The following is a 27,888-nucleotide window of genomic DNA, read 5'->3' on the forward strand; positions in this document are numbered from 1 at the left end:
AATCATGCCTGACACATAGGAAACCCTCAGTAAATAATTGCTAAATGAGTCAGTGAATTTTTCCCTTATTATTACAGTTATAAATCCAATTTACAAATCATTGTCTCTGAGAACTTGAAGAGATTGGTCCATTGTCTTCTGGTACCTGGTATTATTAATGTGAAATATGTCAATCTTATTTTTTCTCTTTAAAAGTTTTCTTTTTCTTGGATCTCTGGAAACTTTCAGCAGTGTATATAAGATGTGGTTTTTTTTCATTGATTCTAGTTGGCACTTGTCTTTAAGGTTATTGTTTTTTTCCAGCTCTGGAAATTTTTATTTAAAAAATAATTTCTGGGGGCTCCTGGGTGGCTCAGTCAGTTAAGCAACCAACTTCGGCTCAGGTCATGATCTCACGGTCCGTGAATTCGAGCCCCACGTCAGGCTCTCTGCTGACAGCTCAGAGCCTGGAGCCTGCTTCAGATTTGGTGTCCCTCCTCTCTCTCTGCGCCCCTCTCCAACTCATGCTGTCTCTCGCTCTGTCTCTCAAAAATAAATAAATGTGAAAAAAAATTTTTTAATCTTATCCTGCTTTTTTTCTGTACTATCTACAATTCCTATTGATTATCAGATTTATCTTCTTTTTCCTGAATGTGCCATTTTCCATATTTTTCTCGTTAACTTTTTATCTCTTTAAAGTTTGATATGTTTATTGAAAGTTAAACAGTGAAATCTGGCATACTATTTTCTCTGACTAAAAGGAAATAACATCAAGGCTAAAATAGGATAGATTGATATAACATTTGTATTTTGTTTATTATTACTAATAATGAATGGCAAAGGTGGCTTATCACACCAGTAAAAAAGGAACTATTCATTAGTAAATGATCACTTATCATTTATTGGAAAAGGACTTGGTCTAATTTCTTATCAGGCACTATATATTTTAAATACTACGCAGTAAAATACAATACATACTATAGAATTATGAGTAGGGATGTTCATTACAGTATTATTTATAATATGGGAATGGCCTAAGTATCCAATAAAATAATACTTTATTAAGCTCTCCTACTGGTACTATGAAATGGTTTGTAGCTACTAACAGCTACATTTTTAAAAAAATGTTTAGTAATATTGAAAATGATACACTGAGCATAGCATGAGGTAGAAACTTGTTGAATCATTAATGTTGTATACCTGAAAATAATGTAACCATGTGTGTCAACTGTACTTCAGTAAAAAAGAAAGACAATGATACATTTTTCCAATTATTTATATACACGCACATATGAATTTTTACACATATGTGTTTGAAAGAAAAGGACTATGGGAAGTATTAAAAATGTTAACATAGGGGCACCTAGGTGGCTTAGTTTGTTTGTTAAGTGTCCAGCTCTTGGTTTCTGCTCAGGTCATGATTCCATGGTTCTGGGTTTGAGCCCCACATTGGGCTCTGTGCGGACAACGAGCCTGCTTGTCTATCTCTTTCTCTCTGCCCTTCCCCTGTTTGTGTGCACTCTTTCTCAAAATAAATATATTTTTTAATGTTAATACAGTTCCATAATCCCTTATATGAAACACTTGGGCCCATATGTATTTCTGCATTCCAAATTTTTTTAGATTTTTGAACAGTAACAGGTTTTCATAACATCTGAAGAAGTACTCTATAATCAAACATGTTAATATTTCTGCAGTGAAACATGGGACTATTCACATTAAGTAGGATACATAAAGTTTATAATTTCATGTCAGTTGAGGTTATATTTTGCTGCCAAATCAATTTGTGCCAAGCTTAATTTTTAAATTTCCTTTTTTAAAAACATTTTTGGATTTTGGAATTGTGTGCATTTTGGATCAATAGTTATTTAAGCAATGAGACTATGAATGTTTTTTTAATTTTTTATAATTTTTCATGTATTTCTGTATAAGACCGTATAATTATTTACAGAAAAATATTTTAGTAACAAATTTAAAAACTGTGAATATATACTTGAGTTAAGCTTTCTTACTAAATCTTAGCCTTCCCCCAAAGGAAGGGAATAGAGTCAGAAGATATTCACTCAGTGATTTAGCAAATACTTATCCAGTGTCTATTATTTTAATAAACATAGATCGCCTTATAAACTATCAGGAAAGTTAATATTTCAAACTATGATATAATACCATTTCACATTCTTCTTATTGTCAGAAACTTAATAATTCTGACAATTCCAGTTGTTGATCAGGATGCCAAGGAGCACTAGGATATTTCATACAGTGCAATGTGGGTATCAATTGATACAACTACTTTGGAAAGCAATTTGATACTATCTAGTGAAGTTAATTAAACTTAGATATGCTGTATCATGTCATGTGACTTTTCATTGATACATTGATTTATACTGTCTGGGAGTGGAACCTTTTCAACTTCTCCTGCTGCATCTTGCCCCCTGACACTTTATTCACTGTAATTTTATATGTGAGCATTACTAGGTTTCTGTGATTTTTTTTTTCTTTTTCCAGGGCAATACATTTGCTGTTCAATAACTTGCTTCCTGAGCCTTTTCACGAAATAGGGCTTTTTTTTTTTTTTAATTTTTTTTATTTTTAAAAATTTACATCCAAGTTAGCATATACTGCAACATTGATTTCAGGACTAGATTCCTTAGTGCCCCTTACCCATTTAGTCCATCCCCCCTTCCACAACCCCTCCTGTAACCCTCAGTTTGTTCTCCATACTTATGAGTCTCTTCTGTTTTGTCCCCCTCCCTGTTTTTATATTATTTTTGTTTTCCTTCCCTTATGTTCATCTGTTTTGTCTCTTAAAGTCCTCACATGAGTGAAGTCATATGATTTTTGTCTTTCTCTGACTGACTAATTTCACTTAGCATAATACCCTCCAGTTCCATCTACATAGTTGCAAATGGCAAGGTGTCATTCTTTTTGACTGCCGAGTAATACTCCATTGTATGTACGTATGTATGTATATATATACCACATTTTCTTTATGCATTCATCCATCAGTGGACATTTGGGCTCTTTCCATACTTTGGCTATTGTTGATAGTGCTGCTATAAACATGGGGGTGCATGTGTCCCTTCAAAACAGCACACCTGTATCCCGTGGATGAATGCCTAGTAGTGCAATTGCTGGGTCGTAGGGTAGTTCTATTTTTAGTTTTTTGAGGAACCTCCATACTGTTTTCCAGAGTGGCTGCACCAGCTTGCATTCCCACCAACAATGCAAAAGAGATCCTTTTTCTCTGCATCTTCGCCAACATCTGTTGTTGCCTGAGTTGTTAATGTTAGCCATTCTGACAGGTGTAAGGCGGTACAAAATAGGGCTTTTTAAACAAAAACTTTACTTTTTTTTTTGTTTTGATATGCCAATAGCCATGCAAATATTCAGCACCTTTACTTGTCAAATGTAGTATGGAATTAAGAGTCTCTTCCATTTTGCTGGGGTTGTTGCGCTATTTTCTGTAACAAGCACAATGGAATAGGATGACTTGGATTACCAACCAAAATCATCTGTGGGCCTAGGCATGGAATCCATCTCTTTTATTGCATACTTTCTCAAAAATCATATTTTTCTTATTTCTCAAGTTTTGTGAATCACTTTTGTTAGCTTTAGGATTGTTTTGTATATCTCTTTAAGTTGAAAACGTTAAAAGGCAATAGTGAGATTTGTATATTCAGCTTTTTATTCATTTAACAAACATTGAGTGCTTACTATGTGTACAGGTCAAGAATTTCTCTTAATCCCATCTTCCAGGAACATAAGACCTAGCTAACAAACTGGCTTCAGTGTTGTGTGGTAAACGCTAAGATAGTTAAAGGTTGGATGGAATTAAGTAGCGGTCTTCTAAGTCAGCAACCCTTTTTTGTAAAGGAACAGATAGTATATATTTTAGGCTATGTGGGCCATACAGTTCTATCACAACTACTCATCTCCGCTGTCATTGCATGAAAGTAGTCAGTCACAGGAGATACATAGATGAATGAGTGTGGATGGACACTGAAATTTGAATTCCATATGGTTTTTACATTTTTACATGTTGCAAAATAATTTTTTAACCATTTAAAATACGAAATTTAATATTACAAATATTTTTTAAACCTTTAAAAATCATTCATAGCCCTCAGACAATACTAAAACAAGTGGCAGGCCAAATTTGGCTCATTGGCCATAGTTTGCCAACCCTTGTTCTGAGACTTTGAATTACAGGATGTTAATTGAATATGCCTCTTTCTGTTAGTCCATTCCATGTCAGCTACTTTCATTTAGGAGAGTTTAGTAACCTAGGTTAGGATACTATCAGTATCCTTGATATTCTGAATAATAATCATGATGCTATAAAAATAATAAAAATAGTAATAGCACTATTGCTATTGATATCACATTGATGCATTGATGATATGTAAGTTACTCCAGCAAAGATGACAAACTAATTTGCTTATAGGGACCAGGTGTTAGACCTGAATGGGAAACAGGAAGTTGTGTGAACTGGGGCAAAGTGAAAAGCATATGTCTCATGTAAAAAAAACCAGTAGCCACTGCTTAGCTCCCATCCAATATAGGGAAAGCAGCCCCAATGTTCCCTGATGAAAAACATTCAAGAGAAATCCAGACTTATATGTAAGTTAAATTATGTCTCTTAGTTGTTTAATATGGCAACAAATCTGTTTTTGTTTTTTTAATTCTTTTTAACATTGTGAATCAAAAGCATCTTTAGGAGTGATTTGAGCAGACTGGCAACTAACTTGCCATCTCTGTCCCAGCAAGTTTCTTTAACTGTTTAAAAGGAGCTCCTACAGAAGTTTCTGTAGTGATACCCATTAATGATTTTATTTTGAAATCTTTGATCTCAGAGGATGTTTTATCTCAATACTGAAAACTGTTAAAGCAGTTTTAAACTATAAGTCAATAGTTATTTGACTTACATTTCTATACTGGATGTTCACATGTTCAACTGTCACAATTCTAAGCTTGAATGTATCCAGTGAATACATACTTGTAGAGGATTTTGTGATCCTAGCAAGTTCTTTTTTCTTTTCTTTTTGTAAACAGCTTTATTGAGATATAATTTACACATACAAATCATCCATGTAAAGTATACTGTTTATTTGGTTTTAGTATGTTCATAGAGTTGTACAACTGTCCCCACAGTTATTTTTAGAACATTTCATCACCTGAAAAAATAAACCCCTGACCCTTTAGCAATTAAATTAGACTCCCAGTTCTTCCCTCATCCTTTCTAGTCCTAGTCAACTACTAATCTGTCTCCACAGACTTGCCTATTCCAGATATATCTTATAAATAGAATCGTATAAATATGTGGGCTTTTCTGTCTGGCTACTTTGACTTAGCATGTTTTCAAGGTTCATCCGTGTTACAGCATAAATCAGTACTCCATTTCTTTTTATTGTTAAATGTTATTCCAGTGTATGGGTATATCATATTTTATTTGTCCATTCATCATTTGATAGACTCTTGAGTTGTTTTCACATTTTGCCTGTTATGCATAATGCTACAGTGAACATTCATGTACAAGTTTTTATGTGGACATATGTTTTCTTTTCTCTTGGGTAGACACTTAGGAATGGAATTACTGATACATATGGTAACTCTGTGTTTAACTTTTTGAGGAATGGCCAAACTTCCAAAGCAGCTGCACCAATTTGCATTCCTACCAATAGGATTTGACCGTTTCAATTTTTCCACATGCCTTGTCAGCAACACTTGTTATTATCTGACTTTTTTTTCTTCCTTTTTAATTATAATCATCTTAATGAATATGAAGTGATATCTTACTGTAATTTTGATGTACATTTCCCTGAAGACTAATGATGTTGATCATCTTTTCATGTGTTTATTGGGCATTTGTATACTATGCAGATTCCCTTTACTGATTTTTTTCATTGGGTTATTTGTCTTTTTATTATTGAATTGTAAGAGTTCTTATATATTCTGGATACAAATTTACCCAATATATTATTTCCACATACTTTCTACTATTCTCTTGTCTTTCTCACTTAACTAATAGTGTTCTTCAGAGCACAAAAGTTTTTGATTTTGACAAAAGCCAATTTTTTTTTTCTGTTTCTTGTGGTTTTGGTGTTATATCCAGAAAGTCACAAGGTTATCAAGGTTTACCCCTAAAAAAAAAGATTTATCCCTGATGTTTTTTTCTAAAAGTTACATAATTTTAGCCTTTTAGATCTTTGATCCATTTTGAATTAATTTTTGTATATGATTGGTGTAAGGTGAAGGAGTTGGGGTAGAAGTCACAGGCTTTAACCTCAAAAATCAAATCAGATAAAATATCTGAAAATAATAATAAGTAAATATGTAAATAAGTGGCAGGAGATACATGAAACAAGACTGTCAGAATATTAATTGTGAAAGCTCAGTGAAGAATACATGGGATTTGTTATGCTATTTTCTCTAGATTTTTTGTTTGAAAATATCCGTAACGTTTTTCTAAATACCAATTTATTATAGTTTATTACCACTGTTAATTGTACTGGCTGATTATCTGTATCCTTAGTAGGTATTGGACTGTTAGTTATTAGATGGCCCTTAGTACAAGTTTGGTTATAACTATGAAAATCTTATTTACAGTAAGAAAAACTGTAAAATGAAGACAAATTAAGCTAAAACTTTAATTTCAAGTTCTCTTAATTCTTGATTTACCCAAAACTTTTATTCTACTTAGAATTTTATGAACAGTATGTTTAAATGTGTCGTATACAGATTTGTGTAGTTTACAGGTATCTACAATGTACTTCTCAAAACTTGTGTTGAGGAACAGCTGTTTTGGAGAATGCTGAGTGGGGAAAAAGTCTTTTTTTTTTTTTTTTTTTTTTTTTGCCCCAAGTAAGCTTGCAGTTGAACAAAGTTAAACTGATTTCCTTACTGCAAGACTTCTTAGGACCTTTTAACATGCAAATACATATCCTAAATCTGTAAAATTTGGCAAACTGTTTTTAAAGCTTATTTGACCATTCACATACCATGGAGTAGTTTGGAAAACACTGGACTACGTATTTAAGATCATGTTATTGGGGCGCCTGGGTGGCGCAGTCGGTTAAGCGTCCGACTTCAGCCAGGTCACGATCTCGCAGTCCGTGAGTTCGAGCCCCGTGTCAGGCTCTGGGCTCATGGCTCAGAGCCTGGAGCCTGTTTCGGATTCTGTGTCTCCCTCTCTCTCTGCCCCTCCCCCGTTCATGCTCTGTCTCTCTCTGTCCCAAAAATAAATAAAAACGTTGAAAAAAAATTTTTTTAATAAGATCATGTTATTGTCATATTTAGATAATTAAATAGTTTAAGTTATTAGTTGATTATCACTATCCTAATGATTTTCATTTTTTTTTTTTAAACGTTTTTTATTTATTTTTGGGACAGAGAGAGACAGAGCATGAACGGGGGAGGGGCAGAGAGAGAGGGAGACACAGAATCGGAAACAGGCTCCAGGCTCTGAGCCATCAGCCCAGAGCCCGACGCGGGGCTCGAACTCACGGACCGCGAGATCGTGACCTGGCTGAAGTCGGACGCTTAACCGACTGCGCCACCCAGGCGCCCCTGATTTTCATTTCTTAAAGTTTCTCCTTATGTCCATCCTTTTCTATTGCTGTTACTTCTTTTTGTAGTTTCCTGTCATTTATTTATTTGTCTAACTACTGAAAGTGACCAGATTTTGAAATTGCTGTTTCTCTGTGAGTATGGGTTTGTAACAATAATGGAAAATATTTTCAGTTAATTATGCTGTTAAGTATAACAAATTATGACTTTATATTTGTACTTGTTATTTTAACTAGTACAAGTTTTTGCAAAACTTGCAAAAGAGCCATGTTTAGAGAATTGAAACTATTAAATGTATTTAGGTGTCTTTCTAATTGAATTTTGCTTTATTCCAGAAAACTTAGAAAATAGTGGTAAAGGAATAGCTAGCAAACTTTAAAATTATTCAAAATTGAAAAAACTGGTGAACTTTGATCCAAATCAGGAAAGATGGCACCATTACACGATGGAGAAGCATAGGAGGATGATGAACGTTAGCCTAAGGGTGATATTCAGTGTCAGATCTCTAAATGAGGCCAGTGAATACCACTGACTGTTGGCATTTTATATGCACTAGTGAATGAGTGAAGGACTATAATAATGGTAGCTCACTACTTACTATTGCGTTTGTATTAATATTCACCTATAGGAATGTTTTGAAAATCAAGTGAAGAATAAACTCAAAGGTAAAAGCCCCCCCCCCAAAAAAAATTTAGCTCTCATCTGACTTCGCCTACCCCAAATCATTAGTGCTTTACTCCTCAGGTAACCACAAATAGTACTTTCCCAAGTGTCCTTTATTATTTGTTTCTTGAGTATCGTCTGTTGTTTGTTAATATTCATTGTAACATAAAATTTTGTATTTTGTATCTATTTTGTACCTTAGTTTTTTCACTTTGAAGTACTTCAGAACAAGGGTATGAAGGTCATATAATACTCTACTGTAAATATTGTTATCATTTTATATTTTCTTTTTGTTCTATCATGAACACGAGATCATGAAAGACCAGATGAACCTTGCTTACACACCTCAAAATTCCAAACTGGACCATTTTTAGTGTTTTAATATTTAATTTGTAGTTTATGTGGTGATGTAAATCCAAATTTAAAATCTGATTTAAAAGGACAAAATATTTTTTTTTAGATTTCTGAACTTATATTAAGACCTATTAGAATATGAAAATTAAATATTTTGAAATACACTTAAAAATTTTCATTGCAAATGATTAAACAAGAGCCATGTTCTAATAATGATTTTTAAATTCCATCCCATCAACATATATGTAGAAATAAGTAAGCAAACCAGATGGAGAAAGCTGCTTTTAATATGTATGGTCTGTGAAAGCTTTTTATTCTACTTTAGATGTTGTGTATATCAGAATATTACTGTTTTCTTGAACTACATTTTTGTTTTATATTAAAACTTTTATTAATCAGGATTACAAGAGATTGAGCTATTATGGTTAATTGCATTTTGGTTATCTGAGGAATAATCAGTGGAACTTTGTATTTCTCTATTCCAATTTATTGTTGAAAATCTCCTGATTTATTGATAAAGATCAATACCTTTTCTTGCTTTAGTAAGTAAATATGTGTTTCCACTATTTGTCTATAAGAGAACCGTGTCTAAACGATCTACCCCAGTCCCTCACACAAGGAATGTCAGGGATAAGATCAAATGCACAGTAAACGATTGTTAAATAAGTTTATTGTTGTCTTTCTTTGTTTTGGATTTGGAATGCAATATACTGATTTTTTCCCAGTAATCTGAGCTTTTTCCATTATGTTGTTTCAAGTACGTGTATAAAAGTTTGGAAAACATATATTAATAATAAAGCTAGACAGAAATACTAGTAACAATAATTTTGAGTGTGTTTTTACATTGTAAATACAATTATTATAGTGAAATATGTTTTTAATTAAAAATTTAAGAGTTTTATGTTTTGAAGTTTGCACCTGCTTTAGAGAGGTATAGAGTATCATGGGCCTGAGGATCAGACGTATTACATATATGGCTAAAGTATTTTTCTTTCCTTCCTCTCCTCCTCCCCATCTAGTACACATACTTTGCTATTTTAAGCATGTTTTATATTTACATAGTTTCTTTGTTTCCTGTGATCTGTTTGCTAGAGAGAAAGTTAATTCTTGGAAACATTTCTGATTTATTTATAGACTGGTCAAAGAAAAAATGATGTATGAAAAGGAAGCAAAACAACAAGAAGAAAAGATTGAAAAAATGAAAGCTGAAGATGGTGAAAATTATGCCATTAAAAAGCAGGTAAAACTGAATCTTTGGGGTACCTGGGTGGCTCAGTCAACTAAGCATCAGACTCTTAGTTTCAGCTCAGGCTCAGGTCATGATCTCATAGTTTGTGGCTTCGAGTCCTTCATCGGGCTGTGCACTTCCAGTGCAGAGCCTGCTTGGGATTCTCTCTCTTTCTTGCTCTCTCTCTCTCTCTCTCTCTGTCTCAAAAATAAATAAATAAACCTTAATACACACACACACACATACACACATGCATACATATATATATGACCTAATCTTATATTAAATATACTTGTATATTTAAATTTACAAATATTTTTGTAAATATTTTGACTTGAAGACCACCAAAATAAATATATATGTTACCCTTTTTAGTGGCTTCTCCTCATTTTCCCCATGACAAATTTCAGTTTCCTTAGTACTGCATACAAGGTTCTTCTTGATTTGAGTGCCTGCCTATCCACCCTTATCTCTTGCCATTCCCTCCCTGGACCTTCTCATTTCCTGATCACGCTCTTTTCCTTTGCCACAGACATACTGCATATGTGTGAGATGTTCTTCCCACTTCTCCTACCTACCTTCTCCTTATAAATTCGTGTTTATCCTTTAAACATCCCCTACACTCTACCTAAAGATGGAGATAGGTGCTCCTCCTCTGTTGTCCCATAACAGCTTATTTATTCTCATCATAGCATTTTTTTTCAAATTTTTATTTAAATTCAAGTTAGTTAACATACTCTGTAATGATGATTTCAGGAGTAGAATTTAGTGATTCATCACTTACATAAAACACCCAGTGCTCATCCCAACAAGTGACCTCCTTAATGCCCATCACCCATTTAGCCCTTCCCCCCACCCACCTCCCTCCATCACACCTCAGTTTGATCTCTATTCTTAAGAGTCTCTTGTGGTTTGTTTCCCACTCTCTTTTTTCCCCCTTCCCATCTGTCCATCTGTTTTGTTAAATTCCACATATAAGTGAAATCATGTGGTATTTATCTTTCTCTGACTGACTTATTTCACTTACGATGAAACACTCAAGCTCCATCCACATCACTGCAAATCCATCATAGCATCATAGCATAGTTGACACTTGTTTCGTAAATCCTGAGAAAATAGAAGCTATTGGGGACTTTCTCTTTTTCCCATGACAAAATCTTTCAACCTATCTGCATCTGTACCTGTACTACCTTCCTTCCTATTAGAATGGATTATATTCCCTAACCCTTGTCAGAACCATCAGTGATACTGTTTTCATGTCTTTGTCCTCATCTTACATCACCTCAACAGCATTTGACACAGGTAAGCAAGCACTCTCCTTGAAGCGTTCTTTTATATTAGCATCTTTAATAGGATAGCCTCCTGTTTTCCTCCTGTTTCTCTATCCTTATTCTTCAGTCTCCTTTGCTGAAACCCTCCTCCTCCCCCTGTGCTGTCTTCCCCCACCCTGCACTCCCCTGTGTGTGTGCGTGTGTGTGTATTTTAACCTTTAAGAGTTCTGTCTACAATCTCTGGGTAAGCTCATACCATTCTATAACTTTTAAGTATCGTTTTTATGTCTACTCATTTATTTACTCAACAGATATTTATTGAATCCCCTGCTACTTGCCAAATACTGTTCCAGGCATTCTTTTAGGTATGGCCTTTAAAAGAGCAGCAAAACAAACAAAAAACCAGAGTTCCTGCTTACTTGGGAGGGACTAGTGCCAGTATCTCCCAATTTATATCTCTAGCCTTGACCATTCCAGAGATACATATATTCAACTAATCACCTACTTGATATTCTCTTGGGTGTCCAAAATAAAAGTCTGGGGTACCTGGGTGGCTGAGTTGGTTGAGCATGCAGCTCTTCATTTTGTCTCAGGCCATGATCCCAGGGTCATGGAAGCAAGCCTCATGTTGGGCTCTGCACTGAGTGTGGAGCCTGCTATAGTCTCAGTCTCTCTCTCTCTCTCTCTCTCCCCTCCCTCTCTCTCTCCCCCCCCCACCCTTCTCCCCTGCTCACTTGCTCTCTCTCTAAAATAAAATAAAATAAAATAAAATAAAATAAAATAAAATAAAATAAATAAAATAAAATAAAATAAAATAAAATAAAATAAAATAAATAAAAATAAATCAATAAAATCTTGGTCTTCGCTTAAACTAACCCACCTTCCCCAAACAAAAAGCCGTTCCTTCTCTTGTTATCCCCTTTCAGTAAATGATACCTCCAGTCATCCCAGTACCTAAAGCCAAAAATTTAGTGGGTTTCTTCCTGGTGCTTCTCTCTCTCTAATAATCACAGCTAATATAAGCAAGTCCTGTTTCTTACTCCATTTCTTTGCCTTCTGCCACCACCCCTAATCGTGTTCACTATCATCTTTTGCGCACGCTATTGCAAAAGCCTCCTAGTTGGCATACATCTTTGTCTCTTTGACACCTCCATTCCCTCCCACCACAGCAGCCAGATTGATCTCTTTAAAATAGTACATCAGGAGCGCCTGAGTGGCTCAGTCAGTTAAGCATTCGACTCGTGGTATCAGCTCAGGCTGTGAAGTCAAGAACCATGTTGGGCTCTGCACTGAGTGTAGAGCCTACTTGGGATTCTTTTTCTGCCCCTCCCCAGCTTGCATTCTTTCTCTCAAAATAAATAAACTTCAAAATGGTACATCAGATCTTTTTCTCCTTTACTTAAAATCCATTGTGCAGTGTACATAGAATAAAATCCAGATGACACTAAGAAAAAGGAGAGTATAGGGGCGCCTGGATGGCTCAGTTGGTTAAGCATCGGACTCTTGATTTTGGCTCAGGTCATGATCTTGCAGTTTGTAAGTTCCAGTCCTGTATTGGCCTCTTTGCTAACAGGGCAGAGCCCGCTTGGCATTCTTTCTCTCCTCGCCGCCCCCCCCCCCAACCTCTCTCTCTCTCTGCCCCTACCCTGCTCTCTTTCTCTCAAAATAAATAAATTTTTAAAAAAAGAATATAAACAACCTTATGCAGATTGTATCTTAAGACTTCTTTTTAAAATTAGAACACAGTGCAATCACAGTGGCTTTTATCATATAAATTATGTTACAAATTATAATAGCGAACACTCAACCCAGACTTAATTCAGCAGTGTTAAATCACTTAAAATGGATTTTTCTGCAGGCAGTTGCTATCTGTGGTGCAAAAGGAACACAGTGTCATTTAAAACATCCAGGAAGAAAACCTTTTTAATTTTTGAGCTTCTGGGAGAGCCTGCCTTCCTCTGTGTGTGGTAAAGCAGAGGACATTTTTGTATAAGATACTCAGAAATTAAGGGAGGATTTGTAAACAGATTTATAGATGTAATATGTCCCCCAATATACTGACCTTTAGGATATAACTGCTCTTCATAAGGATTTATATGTGGAATATAACTTTTTGATTCTTAAAATTATGATGGTTAAATGCTTTTGAAGTATGTACTTCTGTAAATATTTGTATCACTCTTGTACCTCTCTCACTTTAATGCCCTGTATCGTTTTCCAACATCTAATAAGAAATAGTATGATATAGTATATAACTTCATTTCATTCACGTCCTTCTTCTCTTGAAATAAGGCTTATTTTTCCAGTTGTGTAGGTATTGACCTCACTTAGTTTTTTCTTTGCCCTATTCTTTTAATCACCAGTAACATATTAAAACATAGCTGTATAACTAGGATAGGAGTTGTAAGTTACTGAAGTGAAGAATAAATATAAATAAAATAAAATTCTAAATAAAATTCTACAAATGTCACAGATTATCACAGAATTTGTTTTACTATGTATATATTGATCATCTTTCATTAAAGTTACTGCTTTATAGGTAAGGATTAACTCTTCATTGAATCCTGTGTTCTAATTGTTATTTAAAAGTATTAGCCTTGGGGCGCCTGGGTGGCGCAGTCGGTTAAGCGTCCGACTTCAGCCAGGTCACGATCTCGCGGTCCGGGAGTTCGAGCCCCGCGTCAGGCTCTGGGCTGATGGCTCAGAGCCTGGAGCCTGTTTCCGATTCTGTGTCTCCCTCTCTCTCTGCCCCTCCCCTGTTCATGCTCTGTCTCTCTCTGTCCCAAAAATAAATAAATGTTGAAAAAAAAATTAAAAAAAAAAAAAAATAAAAGTATTAGCCTCTTACTACATTAGCATTGACTACATATGCATTTATAAAAAGGGGAAATTTTTTGCTTAAAAATCCTGTCTACATTCAGCCATGTCAAAATTATCTACTTTGTCACAGCAGTCATGGTTTATAACATGATTTCTTAGGTTCCTAGTCCGCTTCACACTTACATTCAAAAATACCATCCCATATCTAATTACAGAACAGTAAGTCTTTCTGTTTACTGCGATTATCAACCTGCAGTGTATACAGTTGTCAACTGCAATTTTATTTGTTTGATGAAACTTGTCTTTAACTCAAGCTACATGCTTTTCTCAATTTCCTTTCCCTAGTTTAGCTATATGGTGGTCAGAGATTCATGGGTTTTTTATATGCAGTGGGAGTTGCATTGCCAGAAGCACTGCTTTATTCCTGTTTGCCTACGACTTTAATGTCGGTAATAGTTTCTTTACATCTGCTGTGCCCCTTGTAGAAAATATCAAGGAAGCCAAGTGCTGTGTTTTGTGGGTTCTCTACTCGTCTCACCGTAGTTCTGAGCTAAATACTCTCCTTAGCCACTTCTCACTACTTTGGCTCTTTTGTCATTTGGATCCATTTTGCTCTGGCTATCCTGGATCTTCTGAACCGGAACTATCTTAATAACACACATTTATAATGTCAGTCCCTACCAAACTTCTTACCTGTAATTGGTTGTCCAAATTGGACTTCCCTGGACTAGGCCTAATTTTGGTTTTTGTAAAATAAGTAACTAGGCAGAAGACAGATGCTAAGAGGCCAAAATACCAGTCAGTCAAAGAATTCATCTTTTCTGGCTGAACAGTGTAACGCAACCTTCAGATATTGCCCAAATTGATTTTGGTCCTCTGCTCACCATATCCTTCTTCTTCTCTACTCGCCTCATCTAAATTAGGGATGGATGCAGAGGATTTTGCCCTCAAATAGTGAAGGTATTCTGGTCTTTTGTTTTTTTTTTAAACCTATCTTGGAGCAGAAATGATTAGCAGTGGTAATCAAACAAGTATCCCTGTTATTTCACCCGAGGCATGACTCCTCTTATTTTCCAGAAGTAATATTAAAAAAACCAAACTGGTACAATTTTTCCAACAAGGATTTATAGTTATTACATATAATTGCAGAGTTGTAAATGTGTCTTTTTGAGAAAGATGCACACACATTGTTTTGTGATTTACTTGAAACATGAGTTAAACATTCATATTTGGATGTTTCTTTTTCCTAAAATGGAGAATTTTTTTCTTCAAATATGTGGAAAATAATAGGAAGCTTCAGTCGAAAAGAGGAATTTGATGAAGTGTCTTTCACAAGATTGATTCTGCAAGAAACACCATATTTCTTTTACCAATAACAAAAATATTTAAAATAGCTTCCACTGATGCAAGAAAATTTTATTGCCTCTTGTTACCTATACTCAAGTTTATAAATGATACTCTGTACACTTGTTTTGTGTTTTGTTATAGATTCACAGGAAGTTGCAATAAATGTTCAGGGAAGTCGCATATACCCTTCACTTTTGCTGCTGCATTGTTAGTAATGGTATCTTATATAATTATAATATCCAGACCATGAAACACACCACAGACCTTATTTATATTTCACCTGTTACACATGTATTCATTTGTGTATGTGTGTGTGTGTTTGTATATAGTACGATACAATTCTGTCACATGTGGAATGTATAACTACAACCACAATCAAGATGGAAAACTATTCCATCACAAGACTGTCTGTGCTACTTCTTTGTAGTCCCTGACCTGCACCCCTAAATCCTAAGTAATTAATACTGTTTGAAGGATCATACAGTATGTAATCTTTTGAAATTGGCTTTTTCCTTGAGGAAAATAATTCCTTGAGGTCCACTAAAGTCATAGAATCTATCAACTTTGTTTCTTATTATTGCTGAGCAGTATTCCAGGCATTCCATGGTATCATAGGTGTAACCACTGAAGGACATTTGGACTGTTGCCAGCTCTGGGCTGTTATGAAAAAGGCTGCTATGAACATTTGTAGACAGTTTTTGCATGAACATAAATTTTCATTTTTCTGGGATAAATACCCAAGAAATTGCTCTGTTGTATTAGTACATTTTTTTTTTTTTTTAAGAAAACTGCCGAACTCTTCCAAAGTGGCTGTACTATATTACATTCCCACCAGGGATGTGTGAATGATTTGATTTTTCCATATCCTCACCAGCATTTGGTATTATCGCTTTTTTATTTTAGCATATAGCTGTCACCTACATGATAGATGTGTAATGATATCTAATTGTGCTTTTAGTTTCGATTTACTAACAAGTATAATGTTGAATATCTTTTGCTTATTTGTGTCTATATATTCTCTTTAGTGAAATGTCTGTTCTTCTCACTTTTTAATTAGACGCTTTTTCTACTTTTAAGTTTTGAGAGTTCTTTGTATATTCTAGGTAAATGCCCTTTGATGGATATGTGGCTTGGAAATATTTTCTTAGTCTGTAATTTGTCTTTTTAGCCTGTTAACAAGGTCTTTCACTGAGCAACAGTTTTTAATTTTGAGAACATCTAATTTATGGCTAATGCTTTCTTTTGTGAATTATATTTTTGGTCTCAAGTCTAAGGCCTCTTTGTTTAGTCCTAAGTCCCAAAGATTTTCTATTTTTTGTCTAAAAGTTTTGTGGTTTTATGTCTATCCTTTAAGGTGTGATCAGTTTTGGGCGCCTGGGTGGCTCAGTCGGTTAAGCGTCCGACATCAGCTCAGGTCATGATCTCACGGTTTGTGGGTTCGAGCCCCGCGTCAGGCACTGTGCTGACAGCTCAGAGCCTGGAGCCTGTTTCGGATTCTGTGTCTCCCTCTCTTTCTGACCCTCCCCCGTTCATGCTGTCTCTCTCTGTCTCAAAAATAAAGAAACATTTTTTAAAAATTTTTTTAAATAAAAAAAGGTTTGATCAGTTTTGAGTTAATTTTTATATAAGGGGTGAGGTTTAGTTTGAGGTTCATCTTTTTGCCTATAGGTGCCCAGTTGCTCCAGCAGTATTTGTTGAATGTTATCCTTCCCTCATTGAATTGCTTTTGTACCTTTGTCAAAAAGCCATTGGACATATCTGTGTGGGTCTGTTTTGGGATTCTCTTTTGATCCATTAACCTGTGGTTTATCCATTAACCTATTCGTTTACAAATACCACCCTGTCTTGGTTACTGTAGCTATAGAGTAAGCTTTAATTGTGGAAGAGTGAATCCTCTCACTTTCTCCTCCTCCTCCTCTTTTTTTTTTTTTTTTTTTTTTTTTGGTTTGTTTTAGCTTTTCTACTTCCTGTGCCTTTCCATAAAAATTGTAAATTTGTCTAGGTCTATAGAACACCTTGCTAAGTTTTGATAGGATTGCATTAAACCTGTATGTCAGTTTGGAGAGAATTGACATCCTTACTATGTCAGGTCTTCCAGTCAGTGAACATGAGAAGTCTTACAGTTTATTTAGGTCTTACTTCTTTCATCAGCATTTCATAATTTTCAACATATAGATCCTGGAAGTTTTGTTAGATTTCTACCTGAGTATTTCATTTTCTTTGAAAATATAAATAGTATTGTTTTTAGTTTTGGTTTCCACATATAGTATTTTGTTATCCAATATGGAAGTACATTCAGTTTTTTGTGTATTGATCTTGTAACCTGTGACATTACTGAGCTATCTAGTTTCTAAGATTTTTTTGTGTATTCCTTCTGGTTTTCTACAGACACAATCATGTCATTTGTAAGTAGAGACAGTTTTATTTCTTTTCAATCTGTATGTCTTACTTCTTTTTCTTACCTGATTGCTCTGGCTAAGACTTACAGTATTGTGTTGAATGAGAGTGGTCAGAATGGACATCTCCATTTGTTTCTAATCTTAGGGAGATAGCATTCAGTCTTTTGCCATAAGTGTAATGTTAGCTGTACGTTTTTTGTAAATAGTGTTTTTCAAGTTGAGGAAGTTCTGTATTCCTACTTTGCTGAGCATTTTTATCATGAACGGGTGTTGGGTTTTGTCAAAGGCTTTTTCTGTATCGTGATAAAACCATATGAATTTTCTTCTTTGGCCTATTGATATTGTGGATTACATGGATTGATTTTTAAATGTTGAACCAGCCTTGTATACCTGCTTATTCACTTGATTGTGGTGTATAATTGTTTTCATATATTGGTGGATTCTGTTTGCTAATGCTTCGTTGAGGATTTTTGTATCGAAGTTTATGGTCTGCAGTTTGCTTTTTTTATACTGCTTTTGTCTGTTTCTGGTATCAAGTTAATTCTCATCTTGTAAAATTGGCTGGAAAATATTCCCTCTTCTCTTTTCTTAAAGTATTTGTGTAAAGTTAGTGTTAATTCTTCTTTAAATATTTGATAAAATCGCCCAGTGGAACTATCTAGGTTTGAAGAGTTCTATTTCTTTTTTATTAAAATTCAATTCCTGGGATGCCTGGGTGGCTCAGTCAGTTAAGCGTCTGAGTTCGGCTCAGGTCATTATCTCGCAGTTTGTGAGTTTGGGCCCCGCGTCGGGCTCTGTGCTGACAGCTCGGAGCCTGGAGCCTGCTTTGGATTGTGTGCCTCCTTCTCTTTCTGCCCCTCCCCCACTTGTGCTCTGTCTCTATCAAAAATAAATAAATGTAAAAAAAAAATTAAAATTCAATTCCTTTCATGATTGTAGAAATATTCAGGTTATCATTTCAGTTTTGGTGGTCTGTAGTTTTCAAGGGATTGGTTCATTTATCCTAAGTTGTTGAATTCATGATCATTATGAACAGGATTATAAAATTGTTTGTGAAATTTTTTCCCTTTAATGGTTGCAAGATATGTAGAGATATGATCTGTTTTGTTACTGATATTAGTGATTTGTGCCTTCTCACTTTATGTTTGTCAGTTTTACTGGAGATTTACCAGTTTTTTAAAAACTCAGCTGTTTGTTTCCTAGATTGTCTCTGTTGGTTTTTTTTATTTCTAATTTCTTTGATTTCTGATCTTATTTTTATTATTTCCCTCTTCTTGTTTAGGGTTTATTTTGTGCTTCTTTTTGTAGGTTCCTGAAGTAAGAACTTAGATTTTTAAATTGAGATCTTTCCTTTTTCCTAACATAAGCATTTACTGCTATAAATTTCCCTCTTGGCATTGCTATAACTTAATCCTACAACATTTGATAGGTTATATTTTCATTATCATTTATCTGTGTATTTCTCTGTTTCTTTTGAGACTTCCTTATTGACTCTTTGGTTATTTACAAGTATGTTGTTTAATTTCTAAGTGGTTTAAAGATTTCCCTGCTTATGTTTATTATTGGTTTTTAATTTTATTTCATTATAGTCATACATGCACTATGTGTTATTTCAGTTCTTTTAATTTAAATTTGTTGAGATTTTTGTTTGTTTTGTTGTTGTTTGACCCCGGTTATGGTATACTATGATGAATGTTTCATGGGTGCTTGAAAAGTATTTTTCTTTCTTTGATAGAGTGTTTTATAAATGTCAGTTAGATCTTGTTCGTTGATGGTGTTGTGTTTTTTTTTATATCTTTGCTGATTTTTTTGTTTTAGTACTTCTACCAATTGCTAAGAGTGAGGTGTTAAAATCCCTGGGTATATGTGTTGGATTTGTCTCTCTCCTTTTAGCTTTATCAATTTTTGTGTTATGTATTTTGAAGCTCTGTTGTTAGTACATACACATTTAGGTATTTTTTTTCTTGTTGATCATTTTATTATTATGTAACATCCCTCTTTGTCTCTAATATTTATTTTTTTGCTCTGAAGCAGTATTAATATCGCCACTCCTGCTTTTTCTGTCTTTTTAATGTTTGCCTGATAACATTCTTTTCCATCCTTTTATTTTGAAACTCTGTTTGATTTTGTTTGAAGTGAGTTTCTTGTGGGCAGTATATAGTTGAGTTGGCCCAGTCTCTGAATCTCTGTCTTTGAGCTGGTGGATTTAGACCATTTATTTTTAAAGTAATCACTGACACCTTAGGGATTAAGGCCAAGATTGTTATTATTTTTTATGTTTATTTATTTATTTTGAGAGAGAGAGTGCAAGCAGGGTAAGGGCAGAGAGAGAGGGAGAGAGAGAAAATGCCAAGCAGGCTCCACACTGTCAGCACAAAGCCTGACTTGAGAATGAACTCACGAATCATGAGATCATGACTTGAGCCAAAATCAAGAGTTGGACACTTAACTGAGCCACCCAGGCACCCCAGGCCCAGATTATTTTTTATTCATGGAATTCATTGCATATCCTTAGTCATTCATCAGTAACCACAAAACACAAGTCAAAATCCTTCCTTCCTCCTTCCTCCCTCCCTCCCTTCCTTCCTTCACTTCTTACAGCATGACAACTGGGTCCTGAGAGAAGGATTTCCTAAAAATAAGCTTTTCAAGAAGCCCACGTGGAAGCTGGTCTTAGGTTCCAGAATACCATTTCTGCCATATTCCTTTGGTCACAGGCCCAGCCCAAATGTAGTGTGGGAGGCGACTGCACAAGAGCAGGATCATTGGAGGCCATCTTTATGTCTTTCTCCCCTGTCTATATTGCGGTATAGTGGACAGTTTAAAATTGTATATATTTAAGGTGTGCAGTTTGATGATTTGATAAATTTATACATTGTAAAATATCCACCATAACCAAGGTCCTTAACATATGCATCACCTTACGTAGTTACACTTTTCTCTTTCTGTCTCTTATAAAAGTCAGATGGATTTCTTAACATGTTTATTAGCACGTTACCATTTTACCTCCATGTAAAAGGAGACTTAACCATTGTTACAGTCATCTCTGAACTGCCCTAAAGCCCAGTTTGGCAAACTGATGTAGTTACCATTGGTTCCAGAGACAGCCAGTATACCAAAATTTAGAGTGCCTATAGATTAGGTATAGCCAGCCCTGGGTGAATGGATCATTAAAGAAGCTAGAAATCTTATGTCAGTTGAGCAATAGCAAAAGAACTTGACATTGGCCAGATTCTTTCATGGAACTCTTCTTTCTGAAAAAATGAAAATCTGCCAATTACGGCTTTTCCTTTCCCTCTCCAACTTATCTACATTTGATTATAAAGGAAATTGATTCAACTTTAGTTTAGTAATATATTCATTATTATAATCTGGGAGTTGCTAAGCCTCCCCAGACTTCCATTTTACCTGACTAACTTCCATTATGATACCCCAAAATCACAACTTGTTTTAAAAACAGTAAGACATAAGTACGACCACATCCTGTTGTGTTCCCTAAGACTCCTTACCTACCTCCCCTTCCTCCCAATCTGTGCCAAGATCCTGACTTAGCCTCAGTCTTGTCCTAGTCAGCATTAGAAAAAACTGAGAGTTTATTCAGATATTTTAAACAGAGGTACTATTCATTTGAGTGACCCCTTCCTAAGGGAACATTTTGAAAGATAATACTCATTTAGTTTAGTTCAGGTATTTTGAGGGGTGTCTTTACTATATAATCACACCTTATATATGGTCTTTTAAAATTATTCCTGACAGTTGTAATTCATTGTTACAAGGTAAAGTACATGATTTATGGCCTTGATAAAGATGTGGTTTATGGATTCCACATCATAGTCATCAGTGTACTGTATGCCTTTGGCTCCCAGTGGCATGGTCTTCTTGAAGCTGTGTCAAGTGTTTATTTTCATGTTCATGCTCCTCTACTGGAATGGAGAACAGAGACCTTCTCTTTTCATTTTTATATCCCTCGTCCCTGGCATCCTATAGACATACATTAAGCTTATTTAAATGAATTGGGGCTGGTATATGGGAGAGTCTGATCTTTGGCTCTAGTTACATCAGAGTTCTGTTTTGATAGATTAATTGAGGATTCTTGCTCTGTAATAATGCATAGAATAATAAAAAATTTTTTGAGGGCTGCATTGCTTGAAGCTTATTTCATTGACAATACTATACTAAAGTTTTCAAAAAAATTTTTTACAAGTAAAAACATTTCTACTTACTGTGTTTTTGACCTGTTTATATTCATTTCATCTTGTTTAATTAATATAAGCTATTTTCAAAGCAGGTCCATAAGGAAGAAATACGAATCATGTATCCAATGAAATGTGCCTGTCACTGATTTTTCACATGTATTCAAATTAACCAGATACATAAGATAGTTTAAAGGCAGTGATTACATTTCAGGGTATAGTATGATGAGCAGTGAAGTAAAGTCATGATCCTCTGTCTGAAGTTTTCAGCAGTGTCTCGTTAGCAAAAGAATTACAAGTTCAACAGTAGGTTTTCACCTGAAAAAATAGATATGGACAGAGAGCATCCTTGTGTATTATGATTCTGATTTTTGTTTATAGTGTGAGAGCTATAACAAAACCATTGGGGAAAAGGAAGAAGGTACTGGGAGTTATTTAAGTTTGTGTTAAAATATAATATGATTACCATTAAGTTATGTCTTTCCTTTTTATTTTAGATGAGCTAGGTAAGAAAGCTTATTAGGAAAAGTTCAGGATTTGTACCCATTTAACCAAAGGTATTTGTCCAAACACTACTTTTTGGAAATAAATGTTTAAATGATCTGTTTCTTTCTGAGAATAGTTTAAGGAGATAAAGCTTCCTACCACCTTAGGAAACAGACCTATTTGAGGGCCAACATCTGACGCTTATTTATTTACCTTCCTGTTGATTGGTTTCTCAGTGAATGATTTGATTTTTTTCTTTTATGATTCAATATTTTACAGTCCAGCTTTGAATGCTATATTTTAAGTCCAGAAATATCCACGAGAATAAATATTCTTGTGTTTAATTCTGTTATGTCTGTCTTCAAGAGGAATAGGCAGAAGTTCAGATTCAGAGGGGTGCCAGGTTGGTAATTTGGCTCAAACTGCATGGGGAGAATAATCTCTCTCCTAAAATGAAGCACAAGGATAAGTAATAACTTTTTATGCATGATAAGCATCAAAAATATGAACCTGCTGGTCTTTGCTTTTCATTTTTCTTTACCTCTGTCTTTCAGTGAGAACCTCCTGCAGTGTGCACACGATGTGATCAATAACTCAATAACTTTTTTCATGCAGTAATTATCTCCATGTGATATTATCTGAACAGTGTTTTTCTTTATTACTCGGAAGATGCAGGAGATATTTATATAACCAGCTGATCCCATTTTGGATAAAGGTGCTTTGTGACAGCAGGAAAAATAGTTTATTTTAAATGGCCTTTTTAAATAAATGCTCTATGAAAAGCTTTTCCAGCTAATTTTCACTTAGTATGAGAAGGTGATTACCAAATGATCAAAAACTTGTACTCTGAATATTTTACAGTATGATAGTCATTCTTTCTGATTTCTTATAATCACAATTTAAAGTATCGAACTGTTTAACATACCTGTAATTTTTTCCTGATTCCTCTCAATGATTTTAGATATTTACAGAGGCAGAAACAAAACACATAAGTTCTCCCATCTCTGCGTGTCTCACAGAGATTTTCATTATAGGCAGAGATCCTTCAAGAGTCCCGGATGATGATCCCAGATTGCCAGCGCAGGTTGGAAGCTGCATATAGTGATCTTCTGCAGTTATTAGTAAGTAAAAAATTCTCTGTATTCTGTTTAAAAATTCTTTCAGTCCAGTGCATGGAAGGCCAAATCTTAGTATTCAACACTGTCAACTAGTTAGGGACTATTTTGTTCACTTGTCCTGTATACCAGTATATTTTTAAAAAGTTGATAGAGATTAAATTGTGTTTTAAATTATGCCTCCAGTGGAAGTACTATATCTAACATGTTTATTCTGTTTAAACTTAGTTAATTAAATATATTTGAGTTACCATGGTAGATATTCATGGCACTAACATTGTCCAGCAATATCTTGAATTATTTAGTTTTCATACATAAAGGTCTTTTTTGGCACATTTTTAGTGATAAGTAGACTATTTAAAATTTTGAAAGATCCAAATGTTTCAAATGAATTTTTAAAAAGATCTAGAATTCTTTTAGAGTCAAACCTAAATCCATTTGAGAGGGAAAAAAAGCCTTGTAATATAGGCAGTCCTTGGATAACACTGTTATCGTACTTGATAGTGTAAATGCTTTGTGATACAGTGGCAGAATCATTTTATAAAGGATTCTAAGAATAATTAAAAGTCCTCTTATTTCTTTCTTAATAAAGATAACTGAATAATACTGTATTCAAGACAGTTGTTATTGCTGTTTGATGACAATTTGATGAATTCTAACATTTCCTTTACTAATCTCATTTTACGTTTCTATTTCTTGAGCTAATATCACCTATTTACATAGCTTTCTCCTGATTTATAATTGTCCCTTACATAACAAAAGTATGGTGAGAGATGATCATATGTATTCTTTGAAAAAGAATGACATTTGTTTTCCTACCCAAATAATATTAGGACTAAATCTGCAAGAAAAAACAAAAAGAGAGGTGTTTACATTTTACTTTAATTTTGACACAGAACTCCATATTTATCTATAGGAACTTTTTAAAGGCAGGGTAATTCTCCTTAACAGACAAAAGTAAAGCGGTGGTTTTAAAATAAAAGATAGATGAAAGCAGAAAATAATTACTATATTAAAATACTCCTTGAGACAGAAGCACCATTTGTATTTTCTGACAATTTAAATGTTTTTTTTTCTCTCATGAATATAGCAGCTAAAAAAGTAATATAAATTGCTTGAAAAAATTACACTGTCTTTGGATGATATATTTGTGTATATGGATGTATCCAACAATATTTCTACCCTCAAAGAGCTTATATTTACCAACAGAGAATAAAGACATGTTTAGGTGTCATGTGGAGGTTTAAGAAATTCTTACCTGCAGTCTGAGTTAAGCAAATTCTTACTCCTTTTGCTTTAAATTTTCATATTAAATAAACACACATACCTGTTCCCTCTGCTCTATAACTATTTGTACAGCTCCCAACTTATATTGACCTGACATGAATAACTAACCATAGCTTTACTTAATTTAAGTACAAATCAAACATGCAAAATGACTTAAATGATATTATTTCACTTATCTCTTAGCATAATAATATTAGCAAGAGCTTTATGTATAAAGTATCAAGAAAAGATTCACTCAGTCAAAAAATAAAAGATGTTAGTACTTTGTTTCCTTGTAATACAACATATAATACTCATTAATAAGCAGACAGTTCAGTTTTCTAATTTGAAGATGATACTTAGCTCTGGTGTGACACCACTAGCCTTCTTGGTCGTTGTGAGTGGTTGGAAGATTAATTTGGTCTGAATGTTTTTATATATGTAACATTTTAGTAAACCATCATTTTTTTTTTATTTTTAGTCCACTCATAATCCTTTTGTATAGTGACATGTTGACAAAATGAGAATAAAATTTTGTGTTAATTTTTTTGAGGTTTTTATTTAATTCTTTAATGCCAGTAGCTGTAGATGACCATGTTTTTCACTTACTCTGTGAGAATGGTATGTAGTGAAACAAAACCAAACCTGTTTTTCTTCTCTTAACTATAAAGAAGAAAGAACATGGGAAATCTTTGAAATTAACCAATATTTAGATGGGGATCAGAATCATTTTTGTGTTAATTTTTGAGATTTTTATATTGTTGGTTTATAATATTTGAGGAAATCACAAAGGACTAAAGCTGAGAAGGAGAAATCTAATTATTATTATATTTCATTTCAGGAGAGTGAAAAAGACTTGGAAGAAGCTGAGGAATATAAGGAAGCACGCTTAGTATTGGATTCAGTGAAGTTAGAAGCCTGAAGTTTTTCTGTACAGGGTGTTTGTTTTTTGTTTTTTTTTTTTTCATTAAATCTTGGGATCCATTCCACAATTCATTATTTTTGACCACTGCTGTATGTTCAAGTAGTAGGAGAATGTGATTCTTTTTATGCAGTTGCATATATTTTTCTTTGCCTAATTTAATGTGTCAAATAAATGAATTCGTCTAATAAAATTGTTTATATCATACTTTACACCATATTTTTAATTAACCTTTTATCATTAAATCATAGACATTTTTAACAGAGAATTAAAATCTGTCAGGTTCTCTTTGAAGTCTAAGTATTTTGCTTCATAAATATGGATTCAGTTAAAAATAAGATACCTTTTTTTTTTAGTTAAAAATCCAAATTTTGAACAGTTTATTCTAAATAGGGTACAATTCCTTCAAAAGAAAGAAGCTCTCTGTGGATAAGGCCTCACATATTTATCCTTTCATAGTCAAAGTCTAGCATTTCCATTACTGTTAACCAATGGAAACATTTAAGTCTTTTCCCAGAAAGATAGATTTATACAAAAAACACCAGTGATTTAGGTCTTCAAATAAAATTCTTACGAACAAAGAATTGAATTGTATTTTCAAGGAATAATAGCTATTGTCAGGGTGTACTGGGAAATGTTTAACAGATCTTCAAAATGGAAAGGGAACCTCTGACTTTGGTGGTATAAATACTCCCACTGTGATTAATTTCAGGTTACTAACATGACATCACTGAGCACAAAGTTGGGAAGATATGAGCCAGCTCCAGCATACACTGGCCATAGCCAAACCTGGACTATCTTGATTGACTAGAAAAGCGTATCATTTTATCACAAAGTATTTTTTCCAGTACAGTTGTAAACCAATGAATTACTTAATCATTTCATTTTATTTTCTAAAAATATATGACAACTCATTTAACCTTCTGTTTTTTGAAAATGTGTATGAGCTTTATATCACCAGTCTAGCATGAACAATGATCTAAAGAACTAAAATAGTAATAATAGCATTTAAACTTTAAAACTCGTAACTGAAAAAATAACAGAAGCTGAATTTTTGCTGCTATAAGATACATACTTGTAGGATGGTTGATCTGATTTTGGAAGTCACTAATCACTAGAAACCATAACGTTTATTGAACCTATCAAAAAGAGAAGAGAAAAATAATACTATTCTGTTATTTTTAAAGGGTACTATTGTTTTAAAGCACAGAATGCAGAATTTTTTAAATACAATCTTTATACATGCAGAAAATTATTTCATCAAGGAATAACATACATCAGAAGCATTTCTAAATTGAAGTGTCATCGTCTTAATATTACATGCCATTTTTAAAGTATACGAGGTGGGGAGGGGAAGAATGAAGAAATGAAAACATAATTACAATGTAAAACTTTATACTTAAGGCTTAATATTAGAGATTTGAGTAGCAGGAGAATTGAAATTCTAAATTGTGGTTGATATTTAGCATCAGAATAGGTTGGTTGATGGGAGAGGGAAGGGACCATATTTAGTTTTCCAAATAAAATATCATTTAAAAGGCATTTTACCATTTCTGAAATGTAAAACAATCTCATTTCAATCTTCTGCCAAATACACAAATATACCATACATATTCATAGGAAAAGATACTGGTCCCTCCAGAAAAAAAGTAATACTGAAGGGGAAGTTTTGCAGCCAGGACCCAAATATTGGTTGCTGAAAAAAATTATTTTCTTGCCAAAAAGCCTAAGAAAGGAGAAATTAACAAGGTAGATGAAAATAAGTATACCTTTAGCGAATTTCTATCTCAGTTATAGATTTTATACTGGATCTCTCTCCAGACACTGATCAGAAGCAGCAAGAAGCTTAACATTCTGTGAAGGTTTATTCCTGGAAAACTTTGACACATCCCAGTTATGTTTTCACAGCCTTCGAGAGGCACAGTAAGTTAAGAACAGTTGTAATTCATTCAGTGTCAACTTGTTTTTAAGCTTTGATTTAAAACCTTACAACTTTGGGACAGTTGGGTGGAAATTCCCAAAGGTAATATTGCCTTTTTCTTTCTCCACCAATACCTGACCCCAACCAATATATAGCAGTTGCTTAGTAAACATTTGTAGAATAGGTAAAAAGCAGGAACATCTCTAACCTCTGGAGTGATAGAAAGAATGCTATGAAGGATACCATTACACCAGAAACACACTTAACAGTGATTTTCAAACTATTTTTACCGCAAACCTCAATAAGAAACACGTTTTCCATTGTGACCCAGTACCTACTTAGAAGAGTCTATATATAC

General features: G+C 34.1%; 1 protein-coding gene across 1 annotated transcript in view; it reads left to right on the top strand.

The window, feature by feature from the left end:
• TBCA (tubulin folding cofactor A) overlaps positions 1-25,821 on the top strand; it is a 77,522-nt gene extending 51,701 nt beyond the window's left edge. Inside the window, exons 2-4 of the mRNA XM_086698271.1 lie at positions 9,697-9,802; positions 23,341-23,427; positions 25,529-25,821. Coding sequence (XP_086554397.1) covers positions 9,697-9,802; positions 23,341-23,427; positions 25,529-25,609 — 274 coding nt within the window. The 3' untranslated portion in view covers positions 25,610-25,821. The remainder of the gene's footprint in view (positions 1-9,696; positions 9,803-23,340; positions 23,428-25,528) is intronic.
• The last annotated feature ends 2,067 nt before the right edge of the window (positions 25,822-27,888 follow it).

This window comes from Puma concolor, chromosome A1, assembly GCF_028749965.1.
Source record: "Puma concolor isolate L17-30 chromosome A1, mPumCon1.1.hap2, whole genome shotgun sequence".
Taxonomy (NCBI): domain Eukaryota; kingdom Metazoa; phylum Chordata; class Mammalia; order Carnivora; family Felidae; genus Puma; species Puma concolor.